Source organism: Pteropus medius, unplaced genomic scaffold (genome assembly GCF_902729225.1).
Source record: "Pteropus medius unplaced genomic scaffold, Ma_sr-lr_union100, whole genome shotgun sequence".
NCBI classification, from domain to species: Eukaryota; Metazoa; Chordata; class Mammalia; order Chiroptera; family Pteropodidae; genus Pteropus; species Pteropus medius.
The window spans coordinates 23,017,645-23,041,973 of NW_024355205.1; the positions used below are offsets into that span (position 1 = coordinate 23,017,645).

The 24,329-nt window shown below is 32.4% G+C and overlaps 1 protein-coding gene and 1 pseudogene across 2 annotated transcripts in view; one reads left to right on the forward strand and one right to left on the reverse strand.

Moving 5' to 3' along the window:
- The window catches only part of NCAM2 (neural cell adhesion molecule 2), a 407,496-nt gene that overhangs the window by 217,393 nt on the left and 165,774 nt on the right, over positions 1–24,329 (forward strand). For both annotated transcript variants that reach the window (XM_039857416.1, XM_039857415.1), the window contains exons 2-3: positions 19,547–19,621; positions 22,855–23,061. In XM_039857416.1, the coding sequence (XP_039713350.1) occupies positions 19,547–19,621; positions 22,855–23,061 (282 nt within the window). The remainder of the gene's footprint in view (positions 1–19,546; positions 19,622–22,854; positions 23,062–24,329) is intronic.
- On the reverse strand, positions 11,693–11,811 carry LOC120599022 (uncharacterized; annotated as a pseudogene).

Genomic DNA, 24,329 nt, shown 5'->3' on the forward strand with positions numbered 1-24,329 from the left:
ATTAGCTAGAATTATTCTTAAGAGATAACTTTGTCTACCACTGAATCTTACCACCTTTGTTTTACAAACTACCTAAATATGTTGTATAAATGATTTAAAAACACCTTAGATTATGGAAGATACCAAAACACAAGAGATCTTCACAAGAAAATCTTTCGAAAATGAAATAGGAATAAAACAAGAGTGACATCTTTGATGGCATAAGTAATTATATTTTATATCAAGCAGTTAAACAAAAAATCTGATCGTATTCTTAAACATGTCAGAAATTGGATAAACTAGTAGCCAAAATCAAAATGAAAATAAAAGCATCAGCCAAACTTCCAAACTTTTCTTTTTTTTTTCTTCACTCCTTTCCATTCTTCCTCTTTTCACTTTTTTCCTTCCTGTACCTGCAGTGACATCACCTTCCTATCAATCGGCCAGGTCCAAGACTTCCATTTAAGGTTCACACATATGTTGATGTTCAACCTATTTTCATGGCATTCAATGCATCACCACAATCTGGCCCCGGGTTGTCAAATCTCCTGGAACCGAAAACCACTGGAAAATGGCCTTTTTCCCTCCCTGTGTTCTTGGTTATATTCTTCCCATGTTCTAGGGTTATTTTTTCTTTCTTTCCAGTTCTGATTGCTGAATAACTAGATCATTAGACTGCTTCTTCTAAAGCTCTTCACCACAGTCTCTCAATATTAATGTTGCTCTCTTTTTACTACTGTTGCATGGTGCTCATGCACTTTTCTCGCATTCTTCCTTGAATCTCATATGGGTGGGTACATCTCACATTCCCTACTAATTAGATTAATTGTCATGTCATGTTTTTTCTCTTTTAAATTTTACTTTATTTTATTTTTTGGTTATTAAAGAGAATGTTCAGAAACATTGAGTACTGAAGAATCTATTGATGGCATTGTTTATAATAGCTCCTAATGGAGTGCAAATATTTTATTTTCCGATGTATCAAGCATTTATTAAAGATGAGGTGGATGTATGGATGCAGTTTCTTAATTTGAACCGAAGCTGGTTTATTTTTGTAGAAGAGGAGTAGAATGATCACTCCTCTACATTGTAAGTCCTCAATAAATACTATTTAACTGAATCTTTCTAAAATAAATCTCTAGAAAATGTTTAAACTTAAAATGCATACACTTTTGAATTAATAGATACCAAGAACCTACCAGGCACTAGGGTTCTAGGACCCAAAGGCAGTTGTCTGGATTTCTGAGACAGCGGTACTAGTGATTATCAGATCTCAGTGAGATATCTTGGCTCTCATCCGTGGGCACAAGAAATTTCAAAACACAAAGAATTATAAGATCCAAGATTTTGCAGGATGCCCAAGTGCAAGAATCAAAAAGGAGAGAGTATAAAGATCAGTCAAACCAAAAGCATTGATTAGAAGCAAGTACCAAAACAGGGGTTCAACTTCAGGAGCCTAAAAACCAATTCAGCCCATTCTGTTCAGTTCATTTATTTTTTTCTGTCTTATTTATTATTTTTCTTAACTATGTGTCAAACACTACATTAAATTTGTTACATTATTATTTATTTTAATTCTCTGAAAAACTCCATAAGATAAGTACTATTCATTTGTGGCTTTACAGATGAAAAAGCTGAAACTGCAAGAGATCAAGAAAGCTAACTGACGTAGCACAGCAATTAAGTGGCAAAGCCAGGCTATCTTATTCAAGTCTGATGCCAAAACCGGAGATCCTTATCACTCATAACCCTTCAGAAATCTGGGCCAATTGCCTGAAGTCAACTGGAGCTTGGATTTTTATATGCCAGCTGGGTCATGTTTGTCAATGATCAGAAAATGTCATGTTGATCAGTTGGCATACCCTTTTACTCAGCTTTCCCCTTCTGGAGCATCATTTAGAAAGTGCTTATGTTTAAACCATAACCAGTCATCTGGACCACAGCCTTCTCACCATGTAAATGCTGAATTTGACCCTCTTCTACTATCCAAAATACTTAACTTTTTAGTTGCCCAGTCTAGATTTGGAGTAAAGAGCTATAACAAAGCAGAATACTTCTAAGGAGCATAAATATACATGAAGTATGCATGGGGGTGTTGGAATGAGAGGACCACTTCAGTGATATTACAAGAGTCAGGTGGCAGGTCCTCCATTTGTGTCAAGGTTGGTTTTGTATATCTGTTGTGGAAAGAAACATGTTATTCTCAACATGTATACTCTCAGTCTGTCCCTTGTATATAGTTAACATATATATATATATAATGTTAGAAGTTTTCAAGAATTTTTGCATCAAAACGAGTTTAGTTCCAGGTGAAATCTTGGATAGACTAAATTCCAAGCTATCAGAATGATAATGACAACATGGCTAGAACACAGCTGAAGGATTGGTGTCCTACAGTCATTTGATATTGAGATCATAATATCTCTTTATGCCTTTTGGGATTTAGCACTGGTATCAGATGTATTCCTTTACTGCAACATGCTGTAGCTTATCAGCATCTTCCAGACTTCTCTTTTGAGGTGTGCCCTATTTATTAAAGAGACAGAAGAGTGTCTCTTGTGTTGTAGTTCTTTAAAGACTTTCCCTTTCAGGATTTAAGGCCAGATGTTTAATCAAGCAGTGTTTCACCATGCTATAAATCCCCTAAGCTATCTCTGCCTACTCCTGCATCTCTGTCACTAAGGCCAAAAGGGAGAGAGTAATCTGCTATTAACATTACACTGTATCCTTCAGCTGATGGTGTTTTTTCTTATATAATAGGATGCCTTTGGAAATATTTGACCAAAAACACTCTGTCAGAGTATTTTGACAAATACTGTATTTTTTTTCCCCACAGCGCTAATCACTTTATTAAGATATACAAATATAATTATATATAAATATATAATAATATAATTTTAATATTAATATAAATAAATATAATTTATTTCTCATGTCAGTCTCCCACCTGCTAAACATAAACTTCACAAGGACAAGGATCTTGACTGTTTTCTTCGCAGAGGTAACCTGACTGGGCATGTGGTAGGTTTCTCCAGAATATTTGCTAAATGAGTGTGGGCCAACATATTTGGCCTAGGCTGAGCTATGTTCTACCTACTATAAATTATGGCCAGTAGGCCTAAGAGTTTCAGGGTGTCAGACTCTTTCAAGTAAGTGCCTTTTCCCAACCATATAAATTCACTGAAAAGTTTTCTCTCAAACATGGTCCCTGGTTATGACTGACACTACAATTAAAGAAGCACCGAGGTACTCCCTCCTTAATGGAGGTATGTGGGCCTACCTATTCCCACATTTACAGCCAGATTTTCAGTAAGGTAGAGTGGAATGGGTTAGGGCATATTTTAGTCAGTTTGGAATGCTATAACAAATAGTCTGAATGGATTAAAAAGCACACATTTATTTCTCACATTTTTAAAGGCTGAAGGTCTGAGATCAGGATGCCAGCATGGTTTGGTCTGGTGAGCACCCTTTTCCAAGTTGTAGACTGCCTACTTTTTGTCATATCTTCATGTGGTGGAAAAAGAGTGGGAGAGTGGTCCCTTTTTATAGGGCACTAATCCCATCATGAGGGCTCTACTCTCATGACCTAGTTATCTCCCAAAGGTTTTATTTCCTACTATAATCACATTGAGGGGCAGGATTTCAACAGTTGACCATTGTGGGGAACATTTTGTCCAGTCTCTTGCAAGGTAGACTAGGATGGGGACAGAAATAATGCATTTCAACTACTAGAACACCATAGATGTTACTGGGGGCCAGACTAGTCTCATTCGTTGCATATAAAGGTCCATTATTTTACCTGTTGAGTTGGATGACAGACTGTTTATATGCTCTTGAAAACTCAGTGAACTGTTAGAAGCCCTTAATTGTTGTAGTCTCCCATAATTGGATACTGGGATACAGTATCCCCTCCACTTCTTGATGATGTAAACCTCCACTTATTTAATCATGTATTTTTTAAGGAATGCCATGGATCCAAATGTAAACACCAGAAACTCACACAAGTTCAGTCTAAGGAACAATTTATAACATATTTCAAGTATATCAAAGGTCTTCAGTTTAGAGATTGAAGTACTATCATGTTAATGAACCTCTAAAAGAATCATTTCTCTGTATTGGAAACATCTGTGATTACCATCCAGAGAAGATTCTACATACCCTGGAAGTTCAGTTTCATGAAACATTACAAAAAGGGTGGTTACCTTGAATGGTGTGTACCCAGCCACACTGGGGGAAAAAAAAAAAGTCTTCTTTTCCTTTACTAAGAGCACAGGGGTACCTTAGAATGAGGTCATGGTGTGTTCCCTCTTTTGCTTTCTGAATTGGACCTTCAGCCATCCATCTTTTTAATCAAGCTGCTAAGGTAGACTAAAACTCTGCAGTGATTTAAAATATTCAGTCCAAGGAGCTATTATTATAGGATTTCTCTGTGTTGGAGAACTTGTACTCTTCCAGGCTTTCAGATAATCAACGTGGAAAAAAAGAAGCCACTTGTCTTGGATTGCCATTAAACTTTAAACTCTTTTACTTATAACATTGAGTGATGGATTGAATTGGAATACAACCAAATTTCTCTGGAGGTTACACACAAATTCTGGTCACTGGAGTAATGACAGAATTGACAGCCAAATACTTCCTTCCATCAGTTAAGTAAAGAGTGAAATAAACTGTTTACATAGTTTTGTCTTACATTCTAGATGAGAGGTGGATGCTTCAGGAACCTTTGAAACCAGAGAAAATGGAGTATGGAATCTTTGTGGCTATAATTTGAGCATGTTTATTGTCATCTGAAACTATAAGAGCTCCAAAAATTCTAATAGTGTCTTCTAAATTTTTATGAGATCGAATGATACAAAAAAATAAAATCAAGAATCCTGGATCCAGAGATGTAGGAAAAGAACATGTAACTGTTGACTTTTTTGAGCCAGCTATACTCACACATATTTGGTAGAGATGGGAACCCATCCACTTATGGGAACTTCCAGTTATTGAATCGGGTAAAACTTAGATACATGTTCTTGGTTTGGTTTCATTTTCGGGACTCCATTTAGTTTCCTGAACACTCAGACTGGTGTCTAAAAGGACTAATTGATAATGTTTAGGGAGCATGGGATGAAGGGTTAAAGAAGTACACATTCGTAGTTGATAGGTGGTCATGGGAATGGGGAGCATGGCATAGGGAATGCAGTCAGCAGTAAGGGAATGGCTAGGTGGAGAGCCAGAGGAGAGAGAGCAATTCGAAGGATCGTTTCATAAACTATATAAATGTCTAACCAATGTATTGTATATTTGGAATTAATAACAATAAAATTTTTAAAAAGCACAAGTGCTTTTCAAGTATGAGATAGATTCACATAAGTTTAATTATACTGAAAAGCAACTTGGGTAGATAAGGTTGAACATTATTTATGATTAATAGGAAGTGTATTTTTTTACTGTTAAAATATATGTATTTGATATGTGTTAGTAGTACTCTTTCTTCACTTCTGTTAAAATTAAGATAGGTCACAAAATATTACAGTATAAAAGAATGATGTCATTCACACAACCAACTCAGTTGCATGAAATGTAGTAGGTTTAAATGAAAAGGACTAATCGATAGGTGAGAGTGTTATTTTGGTCTTCAAGCCTATTATATAATTCACTGATACAGTAATAACCATATTTATTTGCAATCAACCAATAAAACATTATAAATTCAGATATATTAGTTTAATTATTTGACCTACATTCAAATAAAATGGTCTGGTTCTAGAAAAATCTTTTAAAAATGGAAGTAAAATAGGTACCTCTCCTTCCTGGCTATTGGAGGTGGGGAATGTGTTTGCACCTTTTTACTTGAGAAATTTAGATTTAAATATATTGATTTAAAAAAATTCATTCATGTATTTATTATGTAAGAGATATAGTAAATGTCGGCAGTGTTCCAAGGGTGTTTATAAATTGAGTAAGACATTGTCTTTTTTAGTACAAATTGCATTCTAATTACAGTTATGACATATATACAAATAATTATCTCTCCAATATGTGGTAAATTAGACAAAGTCGTATGCTTAAGAAGCTATGGAAGCAAAGAGACGACCTAATTCTGGAAGGTCAAAGAGTAGGTAAGGAATTGGAGGTAAGGGCTGTTAGACAAGGGCTATGTAAAACAAGTTCAGCGATTCTTTTCCTTTTTTTAATTTATTTTTATTATAATTTATTTATTTATTTATTTTTGGTGACATTGGTTGATGAAATCCAGTGAGTTTCAGATGTACAATTTAATGGTAAGGCATATATATTGCATGCGCGTTCATCTCCCATAGTTAGATTTCTTTCTGTCACCACATATTTGACCCCTTTTGCCCCATCTATTTCTCCCCTCTCCCCCCGCCCCCACCTTCTGGTAACCATTATTATCCATGTCCATGAGTCTCTGTTTGTCCCATTTGTTTGTTGCTTGATGTGTAAATAACAACTCTCTAAGGAGACCAGTTGGGGAAAGAGTCACGATTATATGTGATAGAATTTGAAATCCATGACATACTTTAATATTTAATTGTATTCATTATTATACTATTTTGGCATAAATGAATCACTTTTGACATGATTATAACTTTTTCTTAGTATTGGTTTAGAAATTTGGTTACTTCAGGTATATTTATTACATTATAAAATGTTTCATTTTGTCCACAATTTTCTGCAAATAATGACTGAGGCAATAGCTTTTTTTTGTTCATAAGGATAAAACTTTTAATTTTGTGCTACATTTCCTATCCTTCACCAGGGTATAATTATATATTATGGATGTGAGCTCCAGAAGTTTTGGTATAATTTAAGCATATGTCAACAAATTCTACAGCCTGTTATACAGTCTTGACAATGCTGAAAATCTTTAGCATGGTAGTTAACATTATTGGATGGAGTTGTTATGATCTGAATGTTCATATCGCTCCCAAAATTACACGTTGGAATTCTAATACCCACCATGATGATGTTAGAAGGTGGGGGCTGTGGGGGTGATTGGGTTATGGTGGTGGACCTTCATGAATAGGATTAGTGCCCTTATAAAAGGGACCCCAATAAGTTCTCACACTGTCTTTCCACCATATGAAGATAAGACAAAAAATAGACAGTCTGAAACCAAGGAGAGGGCCTTTGCCAGAATGCAGCCATTCTGGAGCCATGTTCTTGTACTTCCAGACTCCAGTACTGTGAAAAATAATTGATTCTTGCCTATAAATCCAGTTTATGGTACTTTTTTATAACAGACTGAACAGATTAAGATAGAGGTGAATAAATTTTGCTTAAATACATTCCAATAAAATTTGGATTGAGGAAAGAATTTCTCAGTTTACTTGGAAAGAAAAACTATAAATACAATTTTGATTGGCAGTCTTAATTCAGTATTGTACAAACATGGAACAGTTCTCTTATATAAAACAAACAGAAAAGATACCAAGTTTGTCCTTGTGGGAAGCTCCAAAGCTAATTAAGAGGAAGGATTACAATTACAGTGTTTAACGTTTATTGCATACTTGCGTCAGATACTGTTTTAAATGCTTTTCATTTAATCCTCACGAATATAATGTAGCAACTGTTATTATGCCTGCATTATATATACGGGTGTACCAAAGACAAAATCTTGGTTTCTTTCCATTTCTATATTTTATTCAATATCTTTTAGGTAAACTCAATTTTATTACTACCTTCCCAAGATAGCATTTGTATGCCTAATAGAGAGGAAATAACTGCTTATATCAGCTCGTAGGTACTGGAAGGACCTTTAGTACATGTTCACCCTCTGGACCTTGATTTAGATGAAGTTCGGGCTCTTATGGGATTCTTTCCCCCTCGAACTGGTGTCTTCAGAGAAATTGCTGATGAATATATGCTTTGTACCCATGACTTTGTCATGGACAAGGGACTCTCATGCTGCTTCATGTCCAACTTAGTTGCTATCAGTGACAACTTCTAAGAGTTAACCTGTATTTTCTGTCACCTGATTGATATATGACTCAAGGCTAGTCACTTACCTCCCACCAGGGAACCCCTATTCACACACACACACACACACACACACACACACACACACACACACACACACCAAGCCAAATGACCAAAACTGTTTTCTATTATATCAGACACGTGTTAATTTTGGGACATTACACCTTCCCCACCCACAAAGGAGTTAAAGATAACACTATAATACTGACTCTTGTTCTCTTTTCTACTATGTTACACTGACTTTTTTTCCTTTGCTACCTCAGGTTGATGCACAATCACCATCTATGGAGTTGCTTCAGCATCTTCACACACAGAGCCACACAAAATCGTGAGGTCCAATTCACTGGTTTTAGCCTTCCTTTCAACCTGTGGGAAACCTCTCACTTTGTTATTTTAGCCCAAACTAGGAAGCCGTGTTATACAACAGTGAGTCCTGGCAACTCCTTGATTTGCATCTCTCTTTCGATTCACTCAGTTCTATGGAACAGGGGAAGGCTGTCTACTCTCTTCCTCTCTGGAAGGGATTGCTCCCGTCAACTTTTTCCCAGTTCTGAATTGCTATCCAGTCTGTTCCTTCACTAAAATTCTTCAACAAGATAGCATCAAGTATTTTGGAGATCCAAAGTTGTTAGTTCAGGCTGAGACTTAGTAGTCTAAGCACAGATCTACCTCTGCATTATCCTGGGGTCTTCATAAACAGATAAGCTTTCAGGACCCCTTTCCTTACCTGTACCTGAAATTGCTAGACTAGAGATCCTATAGGCACCTTCAAGCTATAATAATCTAAGTTTCTGAAATGCCTAAAATGCTTCCATTGAAAAAAATGTTTTTCTATATTTAACCATCCAAACTAATTTGCTCCTTTAAAACTTCTCAGGCTTTCATATTTCTATGAATGCATTAAAATAAATTTTTTGTAAAATATGTTTTTCTTTGCAATCTTTTATATTAAACATAAATGTCCCTGGCTGTAATATAAAATTATCCTCCAACTGATTTAGAGGGCTAAGAAACAGATCTGTTGACTTCTTAAAACATGTAAATTGCTAATTTCACAAAGGTGGGAATTTTTCAGGCTGGTGAAATATTTTTCTATGATCACATAACAGCAAACTTAGTATATGTGCTCAAGCAAATCTACTCAATGATTCCATGTATGGTTTTTGAGTGAACCAATTAATTAATGAATAAATAATTGCACATTTTATTCTAGTAATTATTGTTATCCTGTGCTATTAAAAAATAATGACATATGCCTTCTACTATTTGTTTAAAATTATTTATTTTAAAGGAGTATACTTCTATAGAAATATTTTGGACCCTATATCATACAGTTCTTATGTTATAATAATTTTGATTTGCACTGAGCTGATGAAATTAATACACTCTCACGTTAAAGATGGCATCTTTCATTGGTCCATCATTTTAGTGTTTCTAAATAATCTGGAGACGAACACCACACACTTGTAGACAAAACACTTACATCAGCATCCAGAGATTTAGGAATTAGGCCCAATGCAAACACTTTCTCTTAATTTAATTTATTATTGCATAGTATGAACAGTGATTCAGAATTTTACAGGATGTTCTGTGCTGGTTTTATCAAGGCAGCTAATAACTTACATGTCTAAGTGGTGCCTGTTGAAATAAACTTGGACTTGGTGTAGAACTTGGATTTAGCTGCCTCTTCATGAGCTTTTAGTTTTAATTAAATGTCACACTCAAAATAAATGATGAGCGAATTGTTCCTGGTCTGGTAATGGACTCAAGGCCTAACTACTGCCTAAGTACAGATTGCCTCACTCATCACTCAGGTGACATTCCTCGGTCTAATTGGCATAAAGGGATATTTTCTACTTTTATTTACATTAAGTGATATATGAAAAAGTTGACTTTAAAATTAAAATATAGAAAGATGTTTGCTGTTTTATAAATATTAAGGTATCACAATTCTTTTACTTTTATTAATAAACTATTTTGATGAGCATTTATGCACTAAAGTATATTTAAATTATGTTTAGAGTTGCAACCTCTATATCACCTTAAGCTTATATTATATGCTATTCAATTTTAAACAATGTATTTTAGGAAAAATCATATCCATTTTCAAAACAAAATATATATATCTTTTAATCAGCATAAACGTTATGTCACACACATTTTCTCTTTAATATGTATTCATTTTAATTTTTTGGTAAGCCCAGGTCTTTAAAGATTTGCTTAGTGCTGTGTTTCAATGACAGATGAAAGTGTAATGATTATAAATATCTTGCCTCCTCATTATGGTCTTTCCAGACTCACCATTTTTTAACATTCCCTTACAGATCTCATCTCCACTTTTAGTTCTCTCTTTCTTTATTTCTAAACCTGATTTGCTCTTCTTTTCATTCACATTGCCTAATTTTAACATCAGTTAATTTTACGTTCACTTGTGAAATACATGTCTTGACTGAGGTACACAAACACACACACATACACACTATTACTGAACAATCACACAATCCAGGTTGCAAGACTTTTTACTCAAAGTCACAATATGTCATTATGCAAATTTTTATGAGTTTAGCAAGACATGCTTTTCAAAAATAGAGTGGTCTACAAAAAATAAAAAATGATTTAAAAGTGCTTTTTATTGAATTCAACCAACAGAAACATTCAAGGAAAGATATTTTAATTTTTTTGTTTTATTTTACAATAGTATCACTCCATTTATGCACTAATATTTTGGCATGAGACTCTTTTTCAGATCATAAGCTGGGTGGACAGACTAAAATGAATAAGGTATACTTATTTTTTTCCAATAGCATGTAGTCCAGTGGAGAAATAGGCATGCAAACAAAATTGAGCATGTTAATTGCTACTGGGAAATAGCACTAAATGAACTTGATAAGGGACTATAATGCCATTCAGATAGCATGCAAATGAATTTTTTGCTTATTTAAGTCATAAAATTCTTAAATATTTTAATGTGATGCATTAAGTGCTCTATGAGAAAGTACTATAGGATTTTAGGATATTTTGAAAGGTATGGTTTGCTGACCGGAGGACTCATGTAAGTTTTAACGAAAGTGATAGGCAGGGCCTGAGATGAGAAAAAGGAGAAAGGCAAACCAATGAATAAACAAGACAAACAAACAAACAAATCATAGACAGAGACAACAGTATAGTGGTTACCAGCGAGAAAGAAAGGTGAGAGGGAGGCAGAAAATGGTAAAGAGCCTCAAATATACAGTGACAGAAAGAGATTTGACTTTGGGTGGTAAACACACAATGTGATGTACAGATGATGCCTTATAGAATTGTACATTTGAAACCTATATAATTTTATTAACCAATGTCACCCACCCAATGAATTTAATAAAAATTATTAAAAGTTATAATTTAAAAAAAAGAGAAAGGTTCCACTAAATAAGGAAAACAATGCAAAAATAAAGAAATAGGAAAGTGGGACCTATTTGCAAAATTTCCTGGTAGTATAACTATTCTGTATGCTTTATTTTGATTTGGTTTTGCTTCCATACCTGGAAACTGGCAGGAAATAAAATTGAGTAAAGTCAGATCATGGCCAGATTGTGAAAGATTTTACATGTTACATGTGAGGGAGTTTGGGTTTTATCTATACATAATGGGTAGTATATTTATATTACAGAATGATAAATATGTGGGATTGTCACTGTATAACCCAGTGCTGATCAAATTTTATTTAATTATTTATTTTTTTGAATGCCTACAGCACCTGGTCTTCCTGGGTGGTCTCCCATCCAAGTACTAAGCAGGTCTGACTCTGCTTAGCTTCTGAGATCAGACGAGATCCGGCACGTTCAGGGTGGCATGGCCATAGACCTGCTAATCACATTTTAAAGTGCACATGGACCTGCTGGGATCTTGTTAAATTGTAGATTGTAATTCAGTCAGTATGAAATGGAAACTGAGATTCCTTTTTAAAAAAGAAGCTCCTAATTGAGCTATATGGCATTGGACCACTGGGGACCACTTTATAAGTAGCACTGGTTGGCACCTGGAAACTGCTTTAAAAAGAAAATCCCAGGTCCTGCATCAGATATGTTAGATTGGAGTTTCAAGGAGGGTTCAAAACTAAACAAACAAAAATACACACATACAACAGAAACATACACACACAAGCACTTCCTCAGATATTTCTGATGAATCCTAATCCTAATACATCACCTTGTGCAATTTTCCAGACAGCTCACCAGACCAGGCTAACAATAGTGAGAAATAAAACAAAGCTAGCAAGCATGCAAAACAGAAACAGATTTGAGAGATATTTAAAGGAAAAGTAAGTTGGATTTTATGAGTTTTATATTTCAGGGAGGAAAGGTGGAATCTTGAATATTTTTATTTTTTATGGGAAAAGAGATTCAATAGAAAATAATTTAACTTAAGATAGAGAATAAAGAATAGTATAAGACAGGAAGAGAATGTTCTTGAGTTTTGATATGCTGACTTTGAGAAATATGAAAGTTTTTTTTTAAAGTAAAGAGGTATAATAGATATTAGCAAATATGTTTGCAGACCTCGAAAATGGTAATAGAGAGATACACACACATACATGCACATTTTATCTATACTTAATATATAGAAGGAATGGTGGGCAAATGCAAGATTAGTTTTGACTGCTTACAGTGGGCCAGATTATACTGGCATTTTTATTATACACACACACACACACACACACACACACACACACACACATATACACACACACACATATTTATATAACATTAGTGAAGCAGTTAAGATCACAAACATTGAACACAAGAAACACAAATGGCTGGTTATATATGGCTTCACTACATATTAGATTATTAGATGAGTGGCTTTTAGCAAATCCTAGCACTGTCCTTTGCCTCAACTTTCTCATGTCTAAAATAGAAATGATAGTAGTACTTAATAGGACTTTAATAGCATTAAAAAAGTTATTTTAGGCACACTGCTTAAAATAATGCCCAGCATATAGTAAATATCATATATGTGTTTGCAGTAGAAGAAGGTATGTAGAATTCTAAGGGAGGAAAACAAAAAATAGATTAGTAAGAAACACATATTTAAGGCATATGGAAGAAGAGATGAAACTGAAAGGACTAAAATAAGAGTAATCAGAAAAGTGAGCAGAGGATATATAGAGAGAGGGGTCAAGAAATGAGGCAATTAAAGAACAAAGGAATCAGTAGTGCCTATTCTTGATTAAATTCTTTAAAAATAAAAGCAAGCTGAAATTTGTTATTGGATTTTAAAATTAAAAGCTTGTGATTGACCATAGGAAAAAACAAACATGCATTGAATGGAGAAGACAGAAGTAATCATAATATACAGAATAAATAGTGACTAGGGATTTGGAGAATTTTTCTTTCTTTTTTTTTTGGAAAATATGTAATGAAGACAAGTAGAATACACCATGGTAATTTGAGAAATAAGCAAGAAGAGAACAGTTTTTCTTTTTATATTAATTGGTTATTTTGTTTTCTTTTTCATTGATTTCATTTCTTTATTTTTTAGAAAGAATGTGATTATACAGTGTCTATAGCTTGACAAGAATGGGCATATAGAAAGAGAAGCATTAATGAGGCAGACTAGTAGTTCTTAAAAGGAATCAGGTGACTAGCAACTGACACATTTATTTCCCTAACTGGGGGTGAGAAGATTGAAAAATTTGAGGATAAATATAAAAATCATGGAAGTGGAGAGAAATTACACTAAGAAGTTTCAACTTTGTCTTCTTGGTAAACTTAGCTGAAACAATTTCTTAAAAAAACAATTTTCATCAAATGTTCACAGCCATCAAATTTCCTAAAATGTTTGCTGGTAGAGTATTTCAGATTTAAATGATCCAAAAGTTCTGAATTTTCTTGAATATTGTGGCAATTTTCAAAACCTAATAACCCACTTAGGCCATTGTAATACACAGACATGAAAATTCAGTAATAAAAATGTGAATAATTATGTGCATAATTCTGTCAAAGAATATATAATTTTAAAATATATTTTCAATGAAAAAAATGAAAGTCACTTACTAAATTTAGTATAAATTCATTTATATTAAAAATGAAAGTCATTTTTATAGAATCAGTAATTTTGTATTATCAGTAATTTATAAAGACCTATGAGTAACACTCGAAAGTTTCTTTAATAATGATGTAAATTCCTTAGTTCTCTTAAGTCCCTTGATATGGAGGCCAAGGGAAAAAAAGAGCCTGCTTAAAAAGTGTTGGAAGTCATTGTACCAAGAAAAATCAGTGCCTAAGTTGTCTCTGTATGTCTGTTGGAATTTTAAGTGAATACAACTCTGCCTTCTGTCAGGCACGCAGTAGAATGATTAAGTTGTCAGTTTTTGAATCTCCGCAGATAATAAACTGGCCACTTGAAATGCTGCTGTTAAATGTTGTATCAAATTGCAAAGGGCTCTTAGTCTCCTGACTGAATTTAAAAATGCCAATGGCTTCATCGTGATTATATTCCCGTAAGTTAAGAACGTCCCTTTCGAATATCTGCTATTTGATCTGCATGCTTACTTAAATTATACATATTAATTTAAGCTTTGTTATGATAGCAGTTACCTTTGTTAATATGTTGCCTATGTTCTATTTTGAAAATAATTTTCATTTATGAAATAAATTACTACTTCATATTTCCCCCTCTATTTGCTCTTTTTATGAAATACTTTTTCACCTTGATAACCCTTGTTTCACCCAAGTAGAAAAGCTTAACATCTTTTACTTTTCTCTTTATCACTAATGTTCTAATTGAGAATAGAGACAAATCCTATTTTTTATTTTTTGTTACGTATATTCCTACCTTTTCATATTATTTGCCACCAGCCATCCCAGATAACTATTCCTTCAATAATAATATATTGCTAATATTCTACATGAGACTAACCTCATCTATATTGATCTACTCATTATTCCTTGAATGCTCTTTGAACATCTTTGCCCTACCAGACCTGGAATGTCCTCTTTCTGTCTCTTTATTATAATACCTACCAGACCTTTTTTATTTAAGTTTTATTGCCCTCTATATAGACTTCTTGATTGTAAAACTCATAATAGCTATAATTGATATACATTATCTTGTTTTATCATTCATCTTTACAAATAAATTGTAAATCCCTTCATATAAGAACTATGGCTTATTATTTTTATACACCATAGCATTTAAAAGAGTAATTTTCAAAATGAATATAGTCAATAAATACTGATTTTGGTTAAAAAATTGATTTACCTATGCCTACTTTTAAGACTGATATTACATGCATTTCTTTGAGACTAGTTCACAGAGAACATATAATTATCATGGCTCTACTTTGCAGTCTCTGAATTAAAAACTTTTTTTTTTTTTTTTTACCTTAAGTAAAAATCTCATGAAGATACTGGTATTTTTGACTATCCAACCACAACTCTAATACAAAAATATAATCAATTGACTGATTTATAAGTAATACCATTATTTAATAGATAATGCCCCTTATGTGAAGTGAATCTATGTAGCATTATATCCTTTATAGTTTTCTTCAAAATCATTATATCTATTCTAAATACATAAGAAGAGTAAAACATCAAAATTAGATTTTTCAGCATTTGTGAATGCTACTGATATTTTTCAAACCCCAATCCTAAACAGAAGTTTTAATTTGAAATGCTTAATATAGTTTTTTTTAAATGAAAAAAAACTATATCACTATCTAGTTTCATTTCTTTGTGCCTAAATTGAAACACCAGAAATGATGGAGAAATTAACTGAATAGATATTAAATATATCATTTCTGTCCAGTTTTCTCTGAACACAACTTTTGGCCTTAGGAAATTATTTTCTTTTGACATTTGAGTCCAAGATGAGGCTGTTGGAGGTGGCCATGGGTCAAGAGTTGTCACAAGAAATTCTGAATGTTAAATAACTAAAGCAATGATTAACACTTGCTCTTAAATTTTAGTTCTCCATATTTTTCCTAACATGCATATATTTTAATGTAGCTGTAGAGATCAATTAGAGCCTTTGGTAAGTGTGTTAGACTAGAGAATTATGTGTTTTCTTTGTATACTTTTAATACCTAAATTATAGCACTGTCATCAAAATGTCCATTAAAAATGTGGTCTTGATTTATGGGTGAACTGATAGTTTATACTAAATGAAAATTAACCAAGTATTTTAATATAAATTAACTAATTTTAAGCTCAATTTTATTTTGTTACAATGAACATAAGTTATTCATTACACCCATCAGAAAATCAGTGCAAAAATTATACAGACTTGTAATTAACTTAAAGTGACTGTATCTTTCAAGGTCTGTCTTTTCTATAAACTCTTCCTTAAAAAAGCAAAATATGCCAAAGGTCAAAGGTGAGAATTATTTAAGTAATAATTGGCAGACATTTCCCAAACTATCTGATATACTTAAATTCAATTTAAGGCAATGAAGTCATTCCAAAAATTTACATTGTTAATACTATCTTTGTTCTGTACAATAAGCTCTTTGGTGAGAGTTTGTACGTTATTCTGCCATATATTCATATATTATCAGTTTAGGAGAAACAACAGCAAGGTGATAAGCTTTCACTTCTGGGAATTTACGTTTAAATAAGGTAAAGAACTAAATATAATTATTGACAAGTTTCATTTATTTAGTGAAAATGCCTCCTGATCAAAAATATTCGTGATACCATAGATAGGGCTATTAAAGAATGTTTTGCAAAGTTATTGAGACTTTAGTTTTTCTTTGAAGATAGAATGCAGCCAGCCATGTGGAGATGTGAGAAAAGAAAATTAAAGCAGAGGAAATAGTTTGAGCAAATGCAAAATGGTGGGAAAGTGTGAGTCAGTGGAGAAGGGGCAGAACTAATTCATTGTCTATAGCTGTAGAAGTATTGGGAAGGAATAATTGGAAATAAACTTGGGAAGGTAAGTTTTCTTTCAAGTAAAATTTATATAATAATCAATTAATCAGATACAGCAAATCCACTCTGAATACTTTTGAGTAGGCAGGTGAAGTTAAAGTTTTACAAACGTATGCGTATGGCAACCTAGGAAATACTTCTATGGGAAAAGAGAAAGAAGAAATAAAATCAGAAAAAAAGAAATTTAGAATCTGATATATCACTATCTCATATTAAAATAAATACCTTACATTAAAATTGATGAGTTCATCTATTAGGGAAAGAGTATTAGAAATAAGAATGCATACATTCTTGTATGTAAGTATTCTGTGATATTTCAGAGATTATATCTCCAATTCTTGAAAATTGATTGATGGTGACCAAAAATGAAATATGAACATTTTTTGGTGAAATGGGAGTGAGCTCATTTTGCACATAGAAACTTTGAAATTAATGCTGTCCAACTGAATGGAAGCTGAGAGTTGGGAATTGTAGGATTAGATTTTTGGAATCTGAACATCCAAAGAGAAAAAGTAATCGGTGTGGTGAAATGGGATATTGTCTTAAAGGAGAAAGTAAAGGAAGGAAAGAAAAGAGAAAGAGTAACAGAATCACAATTCCCCTTTTTCTTTCAGCCATACTACCTATTCCCTGCCTCCTTCCCTTCTACACATAGGTATACCCAAACCTTCATCAAATTATAAAATCTCTAACTGCATGCTCAGAATTGTGGATCCCCCAAACTGCGTCCACCTCTTTAGATTCAAGCTTCTTATATGGGCAATCTCAAATTGCTTAACTTCTGCAATTTGCCTCTGCTGATGCCATTAGACATACACTAAATTCACCAAGGGTATTAGTTACCTCTTAAAAGGAAATGTCCTCTTCTGTGAATTCTCACTGGAATTGTCATTGTTTATAGTTTTTAAGTACTCTCTTGTTTCTTGGTTCTACTGGTTGTCTTCCTGTTCTTTCTAATTTCTGTGCTTTTCTTAACTTGTTTATCTCTGAAATATTAGGCTTACTTGAACACTTGTTGAGCCTCTATAATGTGCCAAGCACTGAGTATTAAGGCATTATGAATCAAAATGAGACCCACGACAAAGAGGAAAGGAGAAAGTAATGCAGCCCAGCCTGTTTCCCAGACAGGTTTCCTGTAAAAGAAGGAATTTATTAATTGACGATGAGAATACAAGGACACATATTTTAAAGAGTGTAAACATGTTTGACAAGTATTTTTTGATAAATATTTGCTTCCTTTCTCCTGCGTTTGGTTCCACATTTTATTTCTTTAAACATTGTAAACATATGTCGTGTTCCTAGCCTAATTATACTTTTCGAAATTTAGTGGTCTACTTTTCCTATTGTTTTTTTTCATCTGACTCTCGCTCACAGTACATTATTTTATCATGCATTTTATAATATCAGAATGTGAATTTAGGTTAAAGAGAGCTTCATTTTTAAAAATCTTGGGCAGTCTGGGCTGATGAATGTCATTCTTCTGGAGAGGATTTATGTTTGCTTCTGTCACTTAGCTCTGAGCTCTACATGTGACACTGCTTTGTAGTTGAATTTCTCAGCTTGGGGCTTTCCAAAGATCACATGTTTATAGTTAAAACCCCAAACCTGGGATATGCCAGAAATGTGGTTAATCTATTTAAAGGGGAACATTTTCCCCTTACGCAGGCCAGCAGAGACAACACTCTTGGTCATCACCTATTTTCCAGTGAGCTTTTATTCTTATCCTTTTTATACTAAGGATGAATTTTATTTTGATCTAATGTTACCTGGTGTTCTATAGCACCCCCTTTTCTAGACAAATTTGGGTTTTATCTCTGTACAATCTGTCCACCTTTTTGTTAATATGACCTACAAATTTCCGGTGTCAACTTGTACTCCATTTCTCAGATTTTTCCCTGATTTTTTCCTTGCAGCTCCATTACTTTGCTGAAAGCTCAGGTATACATTTCTGGAAGCAAAGGGCCATGAGACAAAGTTTTAGAAAGTAGTCACACTGTCGTGTCCATCATACTATTAGAAAAAAAAAATCTTTCAATTTGTGTTAAAACAGTTTTAATTATCTTCTAAAATTCTAAAATATCCAGCTGTTTTATTTTAAATTTGAGAACCATCTTATTGAATATCTCTGTTTTATTGCCATTGTCCTGATGGCTTAACTTATTTATCTTGTGAGAATCACTGATCATTTATTTACCTTTCTCTATGCAATACTCCCTCTCTTCCCTGTGTTTGCCTCCTTTCATGGAAATATTTTAGCAGATAGTCAAAATGTAGTTAATTTATATTTTTCATTGTTGTAATAACAGTTTAAGATTTATTCTTTCAAACAAAGTTCCAAATTTTGGGCAAATGTTTTCTTCAGTTATTGCTCAATATGGTAGCATATATAAACCTAACGTAAATCTGAAACAGCTGTCGGACTATCAAATTTGCTCACTTACTTGACAAATACATTTCCAAATATTAGATTGAATAAGTCCTGTGTTTGGTCTGGTTGTGAAGTACATAATAAAATGTAACAGACATTTTATTTTTATATCATATGTTACAAAACTATTTCTCTTTATGGGTAATTTAAAAATGAGGAGTATCATTTGTAGATCATATAATAAAGTCTGAGAATTTAAGTTTAAATAATTAATCATTACTCAAATATTTCTTTTCAGCTCTTCTTCAAGTGACAATTTCACTTAGCAAAGTAGAGCTTAGTGTGGGTGAATCTAAATTCTTCACATGTACAGGTAAGTATTTCTACAAATATTCTCAAATAACTTGTTTTATGCTTTAATCATTTGATGTAATGGCAAAATTTATGTAGTGAAAAACTCAGTTCTCTAAAAATAAAATTTTATGTCATTGTGTTTATAATGATTGGAAGTGTTAGTAACTATATTTTGTGTATTAAACAATATGAATTTTATTTATATTCATTTTAAGTTATTAATTTTGCTGTCAGACTAGCTCATTTATTTGGAAAGTAACTTAATATTAAATATAATGTATGCACAATAACAAGTCAATTCAAATATTTCTGTCTAAATATTAATATTAGAATGAATATAAATATGATAACTAGATCATTTTTGTAAATATACAATGAATAAATTATGTTACACCATACTGTAGTTACAACTGCTGAAATTTTTAAGACAAAGCAAATCATATCCATCCCTATGAAATATTATTTTTAAAAATAGTTATTTAATCAGGAAAAATTGCCAGATTTTTGTGACTGTTAATCAGTAGTATCATATCATAATGTCTATGGGAAATTTAATGGACCTCAATCATATTTAATCACCCACATGCAGAATTTTTTCAGAAGACAGGTAAATACTTAAGTGTCAAATTCTAATTCAACATACTGGAGAACTCACGAATGAACACATTCTACTTCTTTTTATCTTCATCGTATTTATTTAATTCATACAAACCCTCATACATAAAGTTTTAAAAAATATTCGGTGTCAAAATTGCTTTTTATAGTTTTAAAAAATTGTTTCTATTTATATTTATACTTAAGCAATTTAAAACTGGATTTAAATAGGTATTTCTGAGATCAAATGCATTATAAAAGTTGTCTAGAGAATGGCATGGCTTATTTATTATCATTAAAATTAATAAAAATAGAAACAGTCACAATAACATTCATAAATCATATTCATAGTATGTAGACTGTATACTATAATATCTTACAACTATATATACTAGCTATAGTATGTGGCGTTATGTTATATCACATCTTATGAAAAGTTAATAATGGCCATAAATGTCTGAATTGATAGGTCTGTTGATGATAGGTCTGTTGATACATTTTTTAATGTATATTGACAAAAAGCAAACAGCAAGAGAGAAATTAGTTCAACATTATTATGCCAGAAGAGCTTTGTCATAAGAATGTAGGTCAATTTTTTTCTAAACATCATTTATATTTTATATATGCAAATGCACAATTGTATCACATAATCACAGAATAATGAAATAGTTTACAAATTAATTTTGAAAATAAAATGCAAATGTATTATTTTCTTGGATCTGCATATCATGATAATTTAAATTATATAATTTAATTGCCTCTATGTATTACATAAGGTCAAATTAAGACATAATTTAAAAATATAAATTAACATTATTTAATGGTACCGAGTTATGCTCTTAATAATAATAAGGCAAAGTAATTAAACATTTTTTCTTTTTATATAAAGATGTATAACCAAAAGCTGTGCTGTTATTATGGAAGTGCCCTTATTTATGTTAAATATAGTAGTAAAACAAGAATCTAAATATAAAGTTGTGGGAAACCCATACAAATCAGAAATTTTTTCTACTACAATAGTGACTCTTGATGACTCTAAAGTTTTCTTGCACTCTAAAGCACAGACACCTAAAACTCAATAATAAATATGTCTTAAATTTAGGGAAGTCAGAAGATAGTCAACCCTCAGCTAAATAAGAGTGCATCATATATAACAAGGGAATTTTTATGCTACATTTTCAAGAAAACAAAGTTAAATGGTATTTATTAATTTGTCAGTAGTCCAGTCTTCTCAATAAAATAACACAGAAAGTTTTATTGGAAATTGTTACTTAGTAGAGATACCAGAAAAAAAGAGAATGATGCTCACTCTTCAAAATCCAGAATAAACTTGCCATAATAATTGAATTTTATATATTATTAAGAATAAAAATATCTGAAATATTTTACAGACTGTTATAATTTACTCTATAAAATGAGATGTTGTATTGTTCAAATTTAATGAGATGCCCATTTAAATTATTTTTTGTGACTTCTCTGTGTAGGGGGAACTTAAAAAAACATACCTTACCTAAATGAGTTATTCTATAACCACTATGGCACTATGGTTCTATTCAGAAAAACTAAAGATAACATAACTGAGATCCATTTAAGATTTAACTAAACTTTCTTTCATGCTTTTTGCTCAAGCATGTCTAATTTGATATGGAAAGGATACTAATTTGTTTCTAAATCCATTTCTTGGGGAAAAAATAAGAAGGAACAATTTTCTTCAAAGAGGTCCTGCAGATGTTAGTTAACTTTATGCATTTTCCCCCGATACATTTGAGTTAATAGTGTACGCTGCTTCCACAAATTATCTCTCAAGTAATTAGGTGAAATACATCCTTTTGGTGACTAAAAGCAAACACAGGAAGCTTCAGCTTTTAAGAAGAGGATAATAACCTAGATTCTGAATTGGAAAACTTAAATATATGTTTACCCTGTAATGATTTGGTTGTAATTGCCTAGCAGTATAAGTATCATTTCAATGCATTCTAATTATCATATGATTAAATAGTTAACAGTTTTAGATTAAAATGATGAAAGTACACATTTCAGTTGGGAAAAGAGATTAGGTCTTCATATTAAAAATAGTTGTTGGCTTGATCTGTACAAATATAACAACTTGGGCCATTAATTCAAAATTTAGTATTATCAGAAACCAAAATTCATTCTTGATAAGATGTACATTTTTATGAGCTCTGCTTTATCAGGGAAGAAAAGTTCTATCACTTAGCCCTAGCACAGAGAATCGAACAAGTGAAAGAAATCATGTTAGTAATCTTTTTTTCTTTTCAGATATATCTATCACGTATAACTTAAGTCTGACTCATTGGCCAAGGCAGTTTCATAACTTAGTGTAGTAACAACCTATAGATCGGTATGATAAAGATTCAACTATCATAGCTTAAATATCGTAGCAGATGTTTCCTGTGGAACTTTTGGGTTTTGCTTACTCAAATGGGCATGAATTCTCAACATTTGATAAATAAGGATGGACATATATATTCTAACATCTGTGTTTACTCTCAAATTTGTAAGACTTTTCGATGTCCATTCTTTTCCTATTACGTTTTTTTCTAAATTGTTAAAATTTGTTAGATATTAAATGCTAATGTGAAAACAAATGCTTGAGACATATTTTCAACCACTTTTTTTTTTCATGACTCTTTGCAGCAATTGGTGAACCTGAGAGTATAGACTGGTATAATCCTCAAGGAGAGAAAATAATTTCAACACAGAGGGTAGTGGTGCAAAAGGAAGGCGTCAGGTCACGTTTAACCATCTATAATGCAAATATAGAAGATGCAGGGATATATCGTTGCCAAGCAACAGACGCCAAAGGACAGACACAAGAAGCTACAGTTGTTTTGGAAATCTACCGTAAGTCATATATTTCTTAGTTGATTGAAATTGTAGTCATGTAAAATTTTGAACAAAATAAAATGCATTTAATAAAACACTAACACTCTTAAGAACTATGTGCTAGGCAATGTTCTAAGACTTTTATAGATATCACCTTACTTGTATTTGTCATTGTGCATCTCTATAATACAATAAATAATGGGTAATAATTGACCATAAACATAGAGATGGAGCCAATTATGTTGGTTAAATAATATAGATGGAAATGTATTAATTTTCTCAGGCCATTAAGAATCTACTGGGCAAATATAGAACAGTAGTTTCATTTAGTGGTATGAAATTTATGGAGTACTATTTCACTCTGAAATAAAAGATCATCATTAGAACAAATGAAATTACATAGTGATAGCAGCGACCAGTGAAGAATGAAAATTGGGGAAAGGTGAGTGAACAGGAGTAGACTGAGAAAAAGCTGAAAACTTATCTACTGGAGAATAAGATCTAGCCAGATCCTTCACTACCAGGCATTTATTAGCAAGTGTTTCCACACTGACTCTTCATTTTACAATTTAAGATCGATTATTTCCTACATTCCTTCACTATGCTTACATTTAGGGATCATTAACCTGTTTGGGAGCACTGTTGACGTGTTGAGTTTAAAACAGGCTCTATCACTTCCTTTTGTGGTCTTGAGCAATTGCCTAACCTTTCTGTCTTCTGTTTCTTCATCTATAAAATGGGTATAATAATAGTACTTATCTCATACTTAGTTTTTTTGAGGACAGCATTAGTTTTTAATATTGCATAATGTGCTTAGAACTATGCCTTATGAGTAATATGTGGTCATTAGCATTTATACTAGTGAAAACAATTTTTTTTAGAAAACTAGTTTATAAGGCATCTCTTCCTAATAGCTTTGTTTTTTATTAATCTATAAATACGATTTTGAAAAAAGCAAAGCATTTTCTCATAGCATGACTTCCTCTTTGAAAACCAGGACGATTTATTGACACATTGTTGCTCTCTCTTTTTCTTTTTTTGACTGATTTGGCTCTGCCTCCTCTCCTCCACTTAGCTTCTAAGCTCCTCAAGGAATGATATTTTTCCTATCTATGTGTCTCCTATTGAACCTATTTCACAAATAGCAATAATCATAATAATTATTATTATTATTAACAGTCATTTCATAGACATAGTATTTGAAAGATTTTTCATTACTTTAAATGATGTCAAGGACAATTTCTGTTGTTTTATTTGTGTAGGTAAATAAATACTTTTTTTCTAGG